General features: G+C 39.7%; 1 protein-coding gene across 1 annotated transcript in view; it reads right to left on the bottom strand.

Moving 5' to 3' along the window:
* Positions 1–642: 642 nt before the first annotated feature.
* Positions 643–17,203, bottom strand: part of PXDN (peroxidasin) — a 145,504-nt gene continuing 128,943 nt past the window's right edge. The window contains exons 20-23 of the mRNA XM_074947748.1: positions 11,779–11,899; positions 7,452–7,584; positions 4,039–4,152; positions 643–1,431 (exon numbers count right to left, since the gene is read on the bottom strand). Of these exons, the coding sequence (XP_074803849.1) occupies positions 1,306–1,431; positions 4,039–4,152; positions 7,452–7,584; positions 11,779–11,899 (494 nt within the window). The 3' untranslated portion in view covers positions 643–1,305. The remainder of the gene's footprint in view (positions 1,432–4,038; positions 4,153–7,451; positions 7,585–11,778; positions 11,900–17,203) is intronic.

Genomic DNA, 17,203 nt, shown 5'->3' with positions numbered 1-17,203 from the left:
AAATGAATTATGTGAGCAGTAAAGTTCATTGGAGGATCATTTTTAACATGAGTCATACAAAGGGACTCAGCTATAAGTATGCATGTACTAGCTGAAAAATGGAGAAAACCTATAAACTGAAATACCTTGTCAGAAAAAAACAGAAAGGAGTAGTCAATCCACAATTAATGGTAAATGCTTCATTTTGATTGTTCTTTTCATAAACAATCAGTGCCATAATATACTCAGGAACATATGTCTACTGACAATATGTACAATGGATCAGTAGCTATCTTTGTATGCAAAATGGCATGTGACGTTTTCACATTTTCAAAACAGGGCCATAGTAACTATACATGTGAGCACGTCTGAGATGGAGAGAAGCATGCTTGCAAACTGGACTTTGGATGGTCACTTTACACTGATTTAAAATAAATGAATCTAAAAAGTAGCCAAGCAATTACATATGTTTTGACAAAAATTATTATATTAATTTTAATATCAAAGGCTACTTATGAGTCATGTACTGCTTCCTAAAGTGAGGAACAACATTCAAGGAACACTGTCAAACACTTTTTGTAATACACATTGTTTTACTACCTTCCTAGAAATTTGATGTTTGTTTCTCTTTCCCTAGCAATTTTATGCTCTTCAATTTGTCAAACACTGATTAATTTTCCTCTTCTATTAAAGAGAGGTTGAAATGCAACCAATTTGATTTTTTTTTTTTAACTTCATTGTCTCTATACTGGCATAATTGACTGAGCAATCCAAATGCACAGATGGCTTGCAGAAATTGGCCTTGTATTAGCACGGCTCTGAACATAGTTTTTATTAACCTTTTAGTTTAGCTTTTCCTCTTCTGACTTTATTAGTAGAGCACTGAACATCAAGTCATACTGATACTAAAAAAGTAAATATTTTAAAAGAAAAAGTAAATATTTATATTGTGCTTATTTCTCATAAATGGGAGATGTTCTGATTTTATAATGTAAACATTTTAAGGTAAATCAGTTTGGGTGCCTAAAACTACTTGACAGTGTCCTTTTGAAGTAGCACCAGATTCAGTTTGTCTAACCTGAGAATCTTAACACAAAATTATCTTCACCTGTTTATTTCCCTTTCAACATTTTTGCATTGTTGTTTTCTTTTTATGGGCAAATAATAAAATAATATGTCATCTTATACTGTTACAGCACCATTAGAATGTTGTCATGTAAAATCTTGATTTCTTGCTGTTGTTTTAAGCTTCTGGTTACCTGTATTTGCCATCAGCAGGCATCGTTATGATTTGAAGAGGACACATCTGAAATTCTTAGAGGAGGTTTATGGCTTCTTTTCATTGCTAATAGTTTGTTTTAAGCAGACTGGACAGCAAACTCCTTTGACCTTCACTGGTGTAGAGCAATCGGTTGGCGGACATGATTCTACAAAACAGGTAATCTGACCAACCTGTATTAGCACAAATATACAACAGTTTAACACATTATTTAGCTTTCTCTACAAAATAAAATATATGGTATTTACATTATTCAGGAATGTATTCCCAGACATTCTTTCTAAGGTTTTGGCTACTGGGACAAATTCTGAATGTATCATCATTTGTTTTGAGAGGCTTTTTTAAATTTGCATCTAGAAGAAAGCACCTTGTATGGCAACTTTTTTACAGGCAGTTTGCTCTAACACTCTTTCTTCCCCTCTCTCACAGTCTCATCTCTTAAGTGTCAGTCCATACCTGCCCCTCCTATCCTCTTCTCCCCTACCTTGCTCCTCTCACTTACATTTCCTTTCAATGTCCTCTCTCCTTTCACTTTTTTTTTTCCATATAGCTTATCACTTCTTAACCAAACCCGTCTAAAAAACCCATGAAACTAACATGAAAATAGGTTTAAATTCAATAAGGAAAATGCAAAGTACTCCACTTAGAGAAACAATCAGTTGCACACATACAAAATGGGAAATGACTGCCTAGGAAGGAGTGCTGTGGAAAGGGATCTGAGGGTCACAGTGGATCACAAGCTAAATATGAGTCAATAGTATAACACTGTTGTAAAAAAAAGCGAACATCATTCTGGGCTGTATTAGCAGGAGTGTTGTAAGCAAGACACAAGAAGTAATTCTTCCACTGTACTTCGTGCTGATTAGGCCTCAACTGGAGTATTGTGTCCAGTTCTCGGTGCCACATTTTGGGAAGGATGTGGACTAATTGGAGAAAGTCCAGAGAAGAGCAACAAAAATTATTAAAGGTCTAAAAAAAATGACCTCCAAGGGAAGATCGAAAAAATTAGGTTTGTTTATTCCGGAGAAGAGAAGACTGAGGGAACTTGATAACAGTTTTCAAGTACATAAAAGATTGTTATAAGGAGGAGGGAGAAAAATTATTCTCCTTAACCTCTGAGGATAGGACAAGAAGCAATAGGCGTCAATTGCACCAAGGGCAGTTTAGGTTGAACATTAGGAAAAACTTTGTAACTGTCATGGTGGTTAAGCACTGGGATAAATTGCCTAAGGAGGTTGTGGAATCTCCATCATTGGAGATTTTTAAGAGCAGGATACACAAATACCTGCCAAGGATGGTCTAGATAATACTTAGCTCTACTATGAGTGCCAAGGACTGGACTAGATGACCTCTCAAGGTCCCTTCCAGGCCTACGATTCTATGACCTTGTGCTGCATATTATTAACAACTCTGCTTGTGTGTTATACTCCTTTATCCCACCATGTGTCTGTCTTGCCTGTTTAGACCAGGGATGGGAAAACTACAGCCCGTGGGCCAGATCTGGCCCTCGATCTCCCACTGGGGAGCGGGGCTTGACCCACTCTGGCCCTCCAGCCGGGGAGCCGGGTCGGGGGCCGCACCACGCGTCTCCTGGAAGCAGCGGCATGGCCTCCCCTTCAGCTCCTACACATAGGGGCAGCCAGGTACCTCTGCTCTGCACACTGCCCCCAACCCAAGCGCCACCCCTGCAGCTCCCATTGGCGGGGAACCACAGTCAATGGGAGCTGCAGGAGTGGTGCCTGTGGACGGGGCAGTGTGCAGAGCCACCGGGCTATGCCTCGCTTAGGAACCAGAGAAAGGACATGCCTCTGCTTCCGGGAGACACTTGAGGTAAGCGCTGCCCGGAGCCTGCACCTCGGAGCTTCTCCCCGTGCCCCCAGCCCTGATCCCCCTCCTGGCCTCAGAATACCTTGATCCCAGCCCAGAACACCCTCCTGCACTCCAAACCCCTCATCCCTAGCCCCACCCCAGAGCCTGCACCCCCAGCAGGAGCCCTCACCCCATTCCCCTGCCCCAGCCTGGACCCCCCCACACACTCTGAACCCCTCATTTCTGGCCCCACCCTGGAGCCCTCACCCCCTCCCATACCCCAACCCCAATTTTGTGAGCATTCATGGCATTCATACAATTTCTATTCCCAGATGTGGCCCTTGGGCCAAAACGTTCGCCCACCCCTGATTTAGACTGTAAGTTCTTATCTTCTATTCTGTGTTTGTATAGCACTTAGCACAATGGGGCTATATTCTTGCTTGGTCCTTAGGCATTACCAAACTAAACATGATTAATAATACAATTTAAAGGTCATATATTGATTTATCATCTAAAGTTCACTCATAAAGTTCAGGGATCCCACAAAGCCGAAGTTTTTTCTTCCTACATTACATTATTTTATTTCTTTCACTAAAGGTAAAAAACAAGGGAAATATTAACATTTTGGTATATGAGCTTTTACCAATTTTTACGTTTTTTAAGAGGCTGCTTTTGGAAAGGCTTCTTCTGGGCCTCCCCCTTTTTACCCACAATTTTGTAAGGACAATTTAGCACCAGCCAAATGATGGAAATTAGGTTATGTAGATGTCTAATTATTAGTTTTGTAAGTACTGTTAGATCGATGGATGTCTGAATGGTGTCAATTTCCCCAGCAACTAACTGCAGATACATATTGAATCAACAATGAGAAGAACGTACAAAATTGTGGGTACAACATCGTCAGAGGCTGCATCTCAAAAAAAAAATCACAATATGTCTTAAACACTGAAAATGAAGTCCAACATACTCACTTTGCATTCACACATAGTACAAGGGTCCCTTTTCCAGGTTTCATTGTTGGAGTGTGATTTACCCTTTTCATCAGTGCAATCAGTTCTACTGAGACGTGATTCCAGTTTCTTTATCTGAAGACGGAAAATACATAAGTTATTAACTGAACCAAAGTAAAGCTCTTCCTGCTTAAGGTATGTACTCTCTTCTTAACCTTATATACAATCCCCTAACAACATTCATGTGATTCATCTGGCTGATTACTTAGTTTTAGATCTGGTCAGATATAATGGAGATTTGGCGTGGTGAAATGTTTCACTTCATCTATTACAGATTTAGCAAAAAACTTTTGCTGAAACACAGCAGAGCACAGGCCGCTCTGACTCTCCCCAGTTCCAGGAGATAGAGAGGCACAACCCTCAGGAGTTCTGCCTCTCCACCCCGCAGATCCAGGGGATGGAGAAGCCCAGAGCCAGGACACTCTGCTTCCCCCCCACATTCCCAACTCCAGGTGATGGAGAGGCGCAGAGCCTGGGTTTCCAGCCATCCACTTTCCCCCCAGCGCTGGGGGACTGGAGAGGCACAGTTCCTCCTGAAGCTCCGGGGTTGGCAGGGAGGCAACGCGACTGGCTTTCTGCCTCTCTGGTCACCAGACTAGAAGGCTCGTGTCTATTTCACAAGCAGAAACAACAAGAACATTCCCTGAGAGCAGCTGGGAAGGCAAAATATTCCATTTTGGTTCTTTCTAAATGGACTTTTCTTGAAATCCCTTTCCATTAAAATTTGTATAGTTTTGACGTTTTGTTCCACTTTGGGGACAAAACTTTTCCTCAAAAATGCAGAAAGGGATTCCCCTTTTTTGGTCAGCTCTACTCAGTTAGTATAACTGCTGAAAAACTAAAAGGCTGGAGGCAGACAACACATATAGAAAGAGTCTCTGCAAGAGAAGTCTAACCACAAAGATATTTTCTTTCTTACCCTTGATATATACACCTACAACCACATGAGCATCAAACAAAAAAAGATGACAAATGTAGAGAGAGAATACTAAACTCATAAGACTGCCATAAGGAAAAAGAAGATTAGATTATTCAACTGAAGAATACTGAATAAATGGCTACTTTGAAAGCATTTGTAACTTCTCCACTCTTATTGACATCTGTGACCATTCTAATGATGCAGAGGAGCCATAAAATTAGTTTACCTGTCTACCAAAGGCAGGGGAGTATACCTGGAAAGCCCATGCACTGCAGCAATACTCAGCTGTTAGAATGATCCTTTGGAACCACAGATAGAAGGGCACAACTTAGAGCCCATCCAGGTATCTTTTAGGCCTTATTCACACTGGCAGCGGCATGTAGGATACCAGCACTATACGTGTAGCTACATGCCGCAGTGAAAAACATGCTGCATCCACATGCAATGTTTAGGTACACTTGTCAATGAAAGGCTCTGGTGATGGGGAAAGGCTCCGGTAATGCGGAAAGGCTCCAGCAGTGGGATACTACACTGCTAAAAATAGCAATGTAGACGGTAGAGGCACTGCTTGGGGGTGTAGAGAACCATTCCCTAAGGTTCTGGCATGTCTGTACTCTACCTGCCTGAGCAGTGCCTCACAATTGACTGTTTATACCTGTGCTAGGCTGCGTGCAGTGTATATACTCTACTCGCCACCATACGATGTATGCAGTGTAGACAAACCCTTAACTGCACCAGTAGTAGAACCAGCCCAAAAGACAGTTTCTTGTTTGAGGAATGGAAATGCTGAATGCAGCTTGGTCAGCCCATAGTATTCTCTCTCAAAAGGGTAGTTTGCTCCTGAATGACAGTTGCAGCATAATTCTGGTTTCCTCAGTATTGTAGCCACATGCCAAAGTTATAACACTTACATTAAGATGTACTTATTAACAAGTATCTTTTATAATAAAGATTAAATTACCATCTAAAGAGAACATTTTAATTTTCAGAGGGTTTTTTTAAAGTTTTAGTTGGGTGCTCCAGGAACTAATGCAACAACTAAACTGGATGATGGTAACTTGCTCCTGGCTAGAGAGTGTTTGTGTGAGTGTAAAAGTAATTACTGATACAAAATATTAAATCAAAGTTAAACCATAAATGGCCAAGAGTGGTTTTATTTTTCCAAATTAATGTTTACATTTTGGAGAACAATTGCGCAGCCAGTTCTACTGATGGAAATATGAGACCTTCCTTATGGCATTTTTAATTTGCCAGAGTTTGAGATAAGAAGGTCCATTTACATGATTCCAAACCTCTTCCATACCAATGTTTGTATTACAAAAGAAGAGTTTAGACATTTATTGGGAAATATATACTCATCCTTAGAGACTACACTTGCATGTAGAATGATGACAGTAAGGTTGAAAATATACGCCAAAGTCATCTGAACTTATACTTTTTGGGCTCCAATTTACAAATTATCTAAGGCTGTACAGTTCAGATCCAAATCCAGACTTGTCCAAAGCTGTAAGATGTTCAGATCTGGAGTTCTGATTTAGACCTAAACTATATATATATAAACTAAACTATATCATGCTTGTGATATAATAAAGTGAAAATTCCAAATGGGTGGACTTCCTTTTGCAGTGTAATTTGTACCTGAATTTTGGTCATTCAACTACAAGTTTGAGTAGCTGAATTACCTAGGTTGTAGATACACATTGTGGGTGTAAATTGCACCTGCGAACAGGGAGGTCAAACTACAGTCCAGACAAATATATGCTTAGAAATAACTAACATATCCAATACATTTAATGTGGAGTACTTTTGAAGGAACTTCAATCCTTATGACCAACTTAGGGAGTTCTCTGATATGTAAAAGATGTTGTGCATAAATATTAACTTTTTTAAGTGGCTACTATTATGGCTACTTTAGTTAGTCTGATTATTAAGAGATTTAATTTATGTCACACTGTAAAAGTCTTTTAAAAAAAGATCTGAATCCTGGGTATAATTATTTACAATTGCAATTTGGCACATACCACATTATTTCATAACAATTGCATAGTTTATCACAGATATGGCTCAATCAACAGATTTTACTCAGATGCACACCATAAACCCAGATTCAATAAATTCCAGGTCTTAAACACTATAAAAGCATGAAGGAAAAAGCTAATTCCATAAACAGTTTCTTACATACATGGAATGCATTGCTTACACAAGCTTTTGGTGACAGAAATCAACAAAGACAAACTGTATAATCTTTGTTTTAAATAAGATTAACAAAATATGCAAAAATAAACAATAATATGTACACTATGCTCTGTGTTCCATTTTGTCAAAAGATTACAAAATAAATTTTGGATTGAGAAATGCAAGGGAAGGATCAATATTCTTTGTAAATATGCTGTTTAAAGTTTAAAATGATTTAAATTAAATTTAAGATTAGAAAATATTCATTACATCTTCTTACCTGATTTCTGAGACCTGTAATGGTCTTTTGCATTTCTAAAACAAATTCTCTGAAGTCATTCACCACAGGTAATTTTATATGTTCATCAGATGCTGAAGTGGCATTATTAAAATGTTTACCCTGTTTTGTAGAACTGCAACAAGAGGAAAATAGATCAGGATATTCACCCAACACATTTTCAATAGACAGGCTATTTGCATAGGGGCTATCTAAAATGTAAAGTATGAATAAATTAAGTATAGGCAGCTGCTTGTATGAGTTTTATGAAGCACAACAGAACACCAGTGCCATTGTAGCAGGATATGGGCTCAGGATCAGGTAGATTAATGTATTACTCCTTATACCAGCAGGGACAGGAAGTTTTGAGGACAGAATGCATCAGTCTTAAAAGTGTTATGTCTACTATGTTAGGGGACAGAAAAAGTTGTTAGTCAATACCATTTTCATGGCAGTGCCTACTATTCACAGAGAAAAGAACCAGTGAAGCAGTTAAGCTAAACATCCAACAATAATCCAGATTTATTGGTTAGTCTGTATTCGCAAAAAGAAAAGAAGTACTTGTGGCACCTTAGAGACTAACCAATTTATTTGAGCATAAGCTTTTGTGAGCTGCAGCTCCACAAGTGCTGTAGCTCACGAAAGCTCATGCTCAAATAAATTGGTTAGTCTCAAAGATGCCACAAGTACTCCTTTTCTTTTTGCTGATTTATTGTAATCAGCATTGTGTTTGGACTCACTTTAAAGTTTCTTCCCATGAATAGACATCAGAAAAAGCATCTATGCTTAAAACCTCAGTCTTTGAAAATGGAAAAAGTTGGTTTACTTGCCTGTTTCCAATTTAATAAGCATTTGAAGTCAATAGTGCTTTCACAGTACAGAATAATTTAGAGCCACTTGCCTATTGCAATTGACATCTGGCAGACTTACATTCCAAAATCTTTTTAATCAGTTCAATCTTCAATGAAAATATTGAATAAAGTCATCAGAGAAAATGGACATATTCAGTATTAATCATATCATCTAAATAGATTTCATATAACATTGAGTAAAAATAGAGATAGTATTAATTATTAAACCATTTTTTACATCAAGTATGAATACAGCCCTTGCATCCTACCTGTATATGTAATTTCTACATCTCTCACTTACCAATCTGGGAAATTCCTTCCTATTGATATTTCTGTTCTAACTGTAAAAGTTCAAAAGATTCTCTTTGTTACCAGGGTAGGAGAAACTGATGTTTTCTTTTGACTTTAATTTTTATGGGACTTAACTTCTTTATGGCTTTATAAATATGTGACAAAGAATTTTTGCCTGTATATTATTGTTTATGCTACAGAAATTTGGAAAAGTTGGTAAAAGTTCACTTGGGAAGGAGAACCATAATCTACAATGCACTGCTACTTCAGAACAACTTGTAACAGTCAAACTGAAAGTTACAGTGTTTGTTGAGCATTTTTGATTCCTACTCCTACTTTGATTCCTTAGTGTTATTAAATATATATATATATATAAGTTGTTAAAATCACTGAAATGTTGTGCAACAAATTCACTCCTGGTGTAGCTTCATTGCTCTCAGTGGAGTTATTCCACACATGAATTTTGTTCAGTGTTGTTTATAATTCATCAGACATATAGAAGCAGCAGTAAAATGTTTTGTTTGCTGTAAGAACACATGATTTTTTGTGCATAGCCTTGCATTTTACTAATGCAAAATTTGCCAGCAGAGGCTCAGATTTGTCTGATTGAGTCACCATTGAAGCCTTCCAGTTCACTCATTTCATAATACTCACACGAAGTAAGCCAAGTAAACACCCTCTGAGTTGTTACCTTATATGAGCTTCCAAGCATATCCTGACTTCTCTTTGCCTTCTAGATTATAAATTCTTTGGAGGCAGGGACTATCTTCATCTTGAGTCTATATAGCACTCGAGGTTCTTGTCAGTGCGTAACACTATTAGGACACTGGAGTATGCTGGACTCATTAAGTCAAGATGCAACTTTTACTTCAAGGATATCTTTTTCTTTGTATCTTATTATAACATAGCAAGAGGTCTCTATACCAAACAATTGCTGGATTAAATTAAACATTTTTAATCCTTTCTCCTCAAGTCATATTTACACAATTATGGTCAGTAAAAGGACCTGAGCTAGAGCCATACTGATATAAAATAAAAGGTGATGGTGGGACACATTCTCCTTAAGGGTTCTATACTTTTGGAATCTGATCCCCAGAACATCCCTAGTTTATTATCTTCAAGAAGCCTATGCAAGCCAACCTTTTCTCCCCGGCTCAGGAGTGGGAGGAATTTATGGGGCTAGAAAATGGAAAAGAACACTAGTGGATATTCTGTTGGAGCAATTACATTTTTGTTAGTTATTTGCTGGGGCCACAATTTTATGTTCTGGCAGCAATTGAGGAAAGATAGTTTATTTAATGTGTATGTTATATATATTTAAAGAGATTGTCAAGGGAACCGAGAACCAGGGGTAGGCACTTTTTCGTGGTTATAAAAATTAAATAAATAAATACACTGCAAATTCCTGTCTATACTTTGTTCATGTTATATAAGAGTTGATCAAGTTGGCATACAACTATACACTATATATCCAAAGTGTGGTCACACTACACATTTTGTCCTACCCAGTATTTTCGTTTCATAAGAAGAGCTTCCAACTGACCCTGAGGGAGAAGGGTGTCCTGGAGAAGGCTGGGATCACTCTCTTGGCTCACTCACTTTCAGGCTTGCGAATGAAATGAATCAAAGGGCCCTGAACAGTGGCTTGATCAGAATTTAACTTTTAAAATGAGCTCTTCGTAGCAGAATGTTGTATTAGCTAAAGTGCAAGGCCCTTCATACATACTAGCCTACCTTGTAAACATGTAACTGGATATTTCAGATTCATAAACCAGTTCTGTGAAAGCTACAGTCTGGTAGTTCTTACATTTGTGGTGATGAAAAAGAAAAAAAAGGAGTGTACAGAGTCTTAAGCATTGTTTGGAGAGAGCATTAATGTGTAACAGAGTCGGTTATACTCTGGTATAGATTTTGGTAGTCAGAATAATTTTGTCCCAACTGTTTTGGGGCTCTGGTTGAGAAAGACACAATGTCTTAGGTTTATACATATACACACAAATAAATAGTCTGTGACAAAATGTATGTAAAAGCTTGTTTCTTTCAGACTTTTTCAGAATCTGAGAGGATTCCAACATCTCTGTGGGAGAGTGAGCAGATGAAGTCCTCTATTGCTGGACTAGTTATAATAATTTTTCATCCTCAAAAGGTGCCTATGAGGGTGAGATTCTTGAGAAACTGTCTGGGCTGTTACAGCATTTGAGAGAGAGTTATACCTGAAGAATATAATATTCTTAAATCTCAGCTTAATATCTAAATCACAGAGTACCTGGGACACAAGGAACACAATTTCTAGACAAAAAGGAGACAAGATGGAATCTTAGTATGCAAGGGCCTGAAGACCCTCCTTTCTTGTAGATCTGGAGATATGAACACACTAGGACAGATTCTCCCTTTCCAAGTTCCAGATGCTGGACTAGAATCTGGCTGCTACTGCTGGTTTGCGAATTCCTCTGGAAGGGGACACTTGATATCATAAAACAGGCGACACTGCTTCCTACACCAAATGGAGTAAGGTGTGTGTCAGGGCAGGGAAAAGGGCACATCTGGATGGAGAAGAGCCCATCTCTACTCCGCCAGTTCACAGCTAGCATAGGGTCCCCTACAGTACCCAGTTTTCATAAACCAGAGCAGAGAATCTTGGCATGAGAGAATCTAGCCTATTATTACTGATTTCAATGCTACTGCCCCAATATTTGCCCGGCTCTGGCTTCTAAGCAAGTTCCTAGACATTGAGGTGGGGCAAATATTATCTGTAGTCCCTGCTTGTATCACTTTGGGGACAGCGGAGTGTGGGCATTTTCCAGGCAAACAGATGCTGTTATTGATGGATGCAGTAAGGACCCAAATTTTCTGCTGCTTTTCCTTAACATTTCATGTTTCTTCTGAGGAAAAACACACAAGACTAGGAGTTTAAGTGTTATTGTTTCACATGTTGAAGATCTTAGAAAAATTAGAGCTGGAAGATAAACCAAAGCAGAAACAGGACCTGAAGTTGGCAACAAACTGTAGCATTCAATTTTGCTTTTCACATTTAGAAGCATCAGAGTGAAAGGCATCAATCCCAGACTGGACTGCAGACTGCAAGAACCTAATGTGCATTTGCAGAAAATATTCCATTTTCTTCCACCTTACACAAAAACAAAACAAAACAAAACACCCTTTTTCATATCTTAGTACAAAATCCTTACCTCACTGTTTTGGGCATTTTCGTGTTCTTTAAGGGCTTGTCCTCCTGAAAGCTATAATCAAGAGAACGTCTTCCCCGGAAGTGATATGAAAATGCATTAAACTGCCCTCTAGTTCTACAGTCTGAAATAAGACAACAAATTAATGTTGGAAATTAAACTATAAATTGATAGTTTTATGACAATAATCATTGTAAATAATTATATATATGTGTATTTTTTTAAAAAAAACTGCAGAATTAAATCCTCTTTCGTCCAATATGTCTTCTTATGGAAGTTTTTCTTTTCTTTTAATTAAATCTTGTGATTTTTTAAAAAAATTTTTTTCCTTTAACTATGTTCACCTCTTCCATAAATTATCAGATTTTCACACCTCCTTGTACAATTCAGATCTATATCTGCTTCATGAAGTCTACAATTTTGTTTATAGTGTAGTTATACTCTGAAAAGGTGCTAAACAAAAATGGCATTCATCAGATCTTCTTGTATCTATTCAATGACAAGTTTTTAAACTACTTTTTGCTTCTATTGGCTTATCACAGTTAACAGAGATATGAGAGAGCAAGATAGATCCTACAGAATCTCTCTTTATTAAAAAGATTCTGAAATCAGAATTCTGGTTACTAATAATGCAAAAGAAGAACTTTCAAAGCCCAGGTTTGAGTTGCAGCATTGGAAACTAGAAAACGGAAAAAAATGGTGATTTCCCTTCTCAAAATGACCTCTCTCCAAGTCTGAAATATCTGCAAATACTGGAGGCAGTTCAGATTTGTCCATAAAGCTCCAGAACATAGCATGCCCTTTCTTTTCTGTCTCTAGATAAGACCTTGCAAAGTTAAAAGGAAATACTCAATTCCAAATATACATTTCTTAACACTAATCTCTTATTCCACTATGTGAACTGTAGATGTGCCCACCAAAAGAGGCCATTGTAGAAGCACCTAAAAGAAGGAAGTAATCAGATAACTAATTTTACATTGTAGGTCATAACCTCTCTCTCAGTGCGAGATATCTGGGAAGCAATGAGCATCAAAGAAAAAAATAGGAGTGAGAGCTATGTAAGAGAAGAAGAAGAAGAAGATTCCCCTCCTTTCCTTAAAATTAACACAGGTTACTCAGGGACCTACATGTGGTACACCTTCCTGCAGAAGTATGCTTCTGCAAAGGAATGGTGGTCAGTCTCAGAGAGCTTTGTAAAACTGTTGATAGAGAATCAGGTGGCAACTTTATAAATTTCATCTGGACTGGCTAAAGCCCTTTCTGCCCAGGATGCTACTCTGAAATGAATGCAGTGTATTTTGATCCCAACAGATCAATTTGTCTGTGCCTGAATATGCTCCACATTTGAGCTGACTATATACAGATGATTTGAATATTCACAGACCCAGACATTTAGGGTGGAAGGAAATAAATAAAGATGATGTTTTCCTGAACTGATCAGTTATATATAAAGGTATATTTACACTGCACTTCTCATAACTATCATGTGTCTTTTTCATTGGGTGTTGAGGCTTAGGGGAAAACAAGGAAAGAATATATTTCCCGCTCCAACCCATTCAAAGCACTGCTGCAAGGATCATCTTCCTGGCTCATCGATCCAAACACATCACTTTTTTCTTTGCATCTGGCTCTAAGTTCCCTCTAAGCTGCGCGGCCGCGCAGCTGCCTATCAAGCACCGTGCAGGCGCTCAGGGCTGCAGGGGGGAGAGATGCCCCTCCCCTCCAGTCCCCAGCCCAGCCCCGAATGTGCCGTGGCCGGGGGACAGGTGTCCCAGCCCAGCCCAGCTCTGAACGTGCCAGAGCTGGGGGACGGGCGCCCCTTTCCCTGCCCCAACCCAGCCCGACCCGGACCTGCTGTGCACGGGAGACAGGCATCTCTCCCCTCTCACACAGCCCAGGTGCTACTGTGGGGAGAGGGGGCGGGGGAAGGAGAGTGAGAGTCCTCTCTCCCCACCATAGCCCCAGGGAGCCCCACTGCACCTCACACCCCTCATCCCCAGCGGGAGCCCTCACCCCCCCTGCACCCCAACCCTCTGCCCCAGCCCTGAGTCCCCTCCGGAACCTGAACCCTCATCCCCAGCACCACCCCAGAGCCCGCACCCCCAGCCAGACCCCGAACCCCCCCCCCCGAACCCCAACCCTCTTCCCCAGCCCTGAGCCCCTTATCTCCGGTCCCACCCCAGAGCCTGTCCCCCCAGCCAGAACCCTCACCCCCCCGCACCGAGCCCCCTCCCACACTCCAAACCTCTCAGCCCCACCCCCGCCACATGAATTTTGTTATGTGCACCAATATGGATGTGATGTGTCACACATCACGTCCATATTGGTGCACATAACAAAATTCATTCCGCACATGGGTGGGAAAAATTAGAGGGAACACTGATCTGGCTTCCAACTTTTTAATACATCAGACTCAAGCTCCTCGTCTTTGCCTTTTTAGGCCCTTTACCATTTAGCCCACCCCATCTATTGGATCTGTTAGCTCCTTGATTGTCACTCCCCACATTCACTCGGACAACAGAGCCAACATCAATTGCCCACTTGTCCATTTCTCCCTTAAGCATCTTTCTACTTTCATCCAGGTTGTCTGCGACACATGAGAAAAATTTCCTGCCAAAATTGGCCACACCAGCCATGCCTACAAATCATTCCCATGCACAGGGAAGGAAAAGGACTTTAGTGGCTGCATTTTGTGTGAACTGAGGGGGGACATGCGTGTATGAGAGGCCACAGAGGAAGATGTTACAGTATTTGAGGAGAGAGATGAGGTCCCAAATGAGAGATTGAGCACTAGGGATAGTAAGAAAAGGAGAGATCTTGGAGATGTCAAGGTGGAAGAAATGGAATGACCTGAATAAGATGTGGATGATGGTGGTGCATTAACAGGAGGGAAGATAAGGAGTTCTGTGTTAGTTCTGAACTACGTTCAGTTCAAGACAACACCATGTACAGAGAGATGTCAGAGAGATAAACTCAGATGTAGAATTGGATGAAAGGAGACAGGGTAGTGGTGGAGATTAGTAGTGACCTCTGCTATTGATCGCTGAAAATGGAATGTAGGGGATGGAAATTCTGTCCTAGTTTTGGAAGGGAGATATTTGTCCTTGGCTTTATCTTCTCCTCTTTCTCTGGCTGGACTTCAGTGGTGACCATCATTTTTTTCCCAAGACATTCAAAATCCCTAGAGGAAAGAACCTCTCATGCTTCTCCGTCTCTGGATTATAATCAGAAAGAGAGGTATTCATCTTTGGAGAGGAACAAAATGTCAATGGAAGAATATAATAATCTGGAGCACTTTATGGCTCTCCCTACAACCCCCATGTTATTTGGCCTTTTCACGTTTTATTTTGACTTATGGGCGCCAAAGAGGATTTTTGGACTTATCCCTGAAGTGTCTTTAATAAGTGAAGACAATCTGGTTTGACAAGTCCCATTTCCTGCAGAGGCACCTCTTGAGGAGTTTTAACTAGCAGCGGAGATGTTGCAATGCAGGGATGCTGAGGCCCCCAATAAGCCACCCAGACTTCCCCTTGTAAAGCCGGGATTGGGAGCTGGGAGAAATTATGGCCGCACTTTATTTATGAGATTCCTAAGAGGGTCTTTTCATAGGGAGAGCATTTCTTGCATTCAGTTTGCTCCATTTGGCCTTCTTCCCCGTGATGGGGATGGGAAGACATCCCATGTAGGAAACAAAACTGGAAATAAAAGCCTCCTTGGAGGGAGAGGAGAGAACGTGGAAAAGTAATTTTGCTTCACTGTTACCACAAATCAGTTTTAAAAGCTAGGATTGCAATGGAGTAAGCTGGAGCACTTACCCAACACTCTGTTTGCAACACTGGAGACAGAGAATCTAGTAACAGAATGAAAGGGTTATAGTCAAGCCCAGGAGCCAAGTCTGAACTGCTTATGGTTTTTGCAGGATGAGTCACAACCTAAACACCCCTGACTGGGGCAGAGGTCAAAATCTCAAGAACAGCTTTTAATTGGAAAACTGAGCAAATCAGCTATGCAAATCATTGAAACGCAATACAATTTTACAAAGTGACTTTTCAGAATTTAGCAGCACTTAAATCTAATACCCGAAGTATAACAGACACTTATTGTATAGGTTTTGAAGTTGAAGAGCAAGAGCCTCTTGGCTCTTGTTGAAGTAAGTATGCTAATGTTGTGCTAATACTCAAAAGGGCAACTAGGATGACCCAAGTAATTATAGGCCAGTAGCCTTATAACAATCCTGGGCAAAATAATGGAAAAAATGATATGGTATTCAATCAATAAAAAAAATGAAGGATGGAAATACAATTAATGATAGTCAAAATGGTTTTATGGAAAACAAGTCTTGTCAAACAAACCTAATTTCATTTCTTGATATGATTACAAGTTTCATTGATAGAGGTGTAGGTGTAACATATATAAAACTTTTGTATTACATTTGACTTGTTATTGCACAACATTCTCATTAAAATTAGCACTATTTAATATCAATAAAGCAAATGTTAAATGGATTAAGAACTGGTTGAATGACACATCTGAAAATGCAGTTGTCTATGGGGAATCATCACCAAATAAAAGTGTTTCTAGTGAAGTTCCACAAGCTTCAAAACTAGGCCAGCATTTTTATCAATGACCTGGAAGTAAACATGAAATCACTGCTGATATAATTTGCAAATGACACATCAATTGTAGAAGTGGTAAATAATAACGAGGCAAGAGCAGTCATACAGAGTGATCTGGATTGCTTAAGAAAGTGGGCCCATTCAACCAAAATCCTTTTAATACAGCCAAATGGAAGGTCAAACAGCGAGGAACAAAGAATGATCACTCTGCCTACAGAATGGGGGACTATTTCCTGGGAAGTAGTGACTCTGAAAAAAGATTTAGGGTGCATAGTTGACGAGCAACTCAGCATGAGCTCCCAGACCAATGCTATGGCAAAAGGGATTGCTAATGGAATCCTTGGATGTCTATAGCAGAGGAGTTCCAAAGTAGGAGTAAGGAGATCATTTTACCTCCGTGTACAGCATTTGTGAGACAGATACTAGAATACTGCACGCAGTTTTGATGTTCACATTTTAAAAGGATGCTGAAAAATTGGAGGAGGTGAAGTTAAAATCTGACTTGAGAGCTGAAGAAAATGCCTTACAGTGAGTCACTTAAAGAAAACAATATGTTTAAGCTTATCCAAAAGGTGATTGAGATGTGACGATTACAGTGTATAAGTACCTTCTTGAGGAGAAAATACCAGGTACCAAAGGTCACTTAAATCTAGCAGAGAAAGGCATAACAAGAACAAATAGCTAGAAGTTAAAGCCAAATAAATTCAGATTAGAAATAAGGCACATATTTTAACAGTGAGAGTGACAGCCACTGGAACTAACTACCAAGAGAAGTGGTGGAATCTCCATGTCTTGTTTCTGGAAAATATGCT

Source organism: Natator depressus, chromosome 3, assembly GCF_965152275.1.
Source record: "Natator depressus isolate rNatDep1 chromosome 3, rNatDep2.hap1, whole genome shotgun sequence".
In the NCBI taxonomy this organism is placed as follows: Eukaryota; Metazoa; Chordata; order Testudines; family Cheloniidae; genus Natator; species Natator depressus.
The sequence above is the reverse complement of the archived record's forward strand: the minus strand, read 5'-3'. Positions and strand labels throughout refer to the sequence as shown.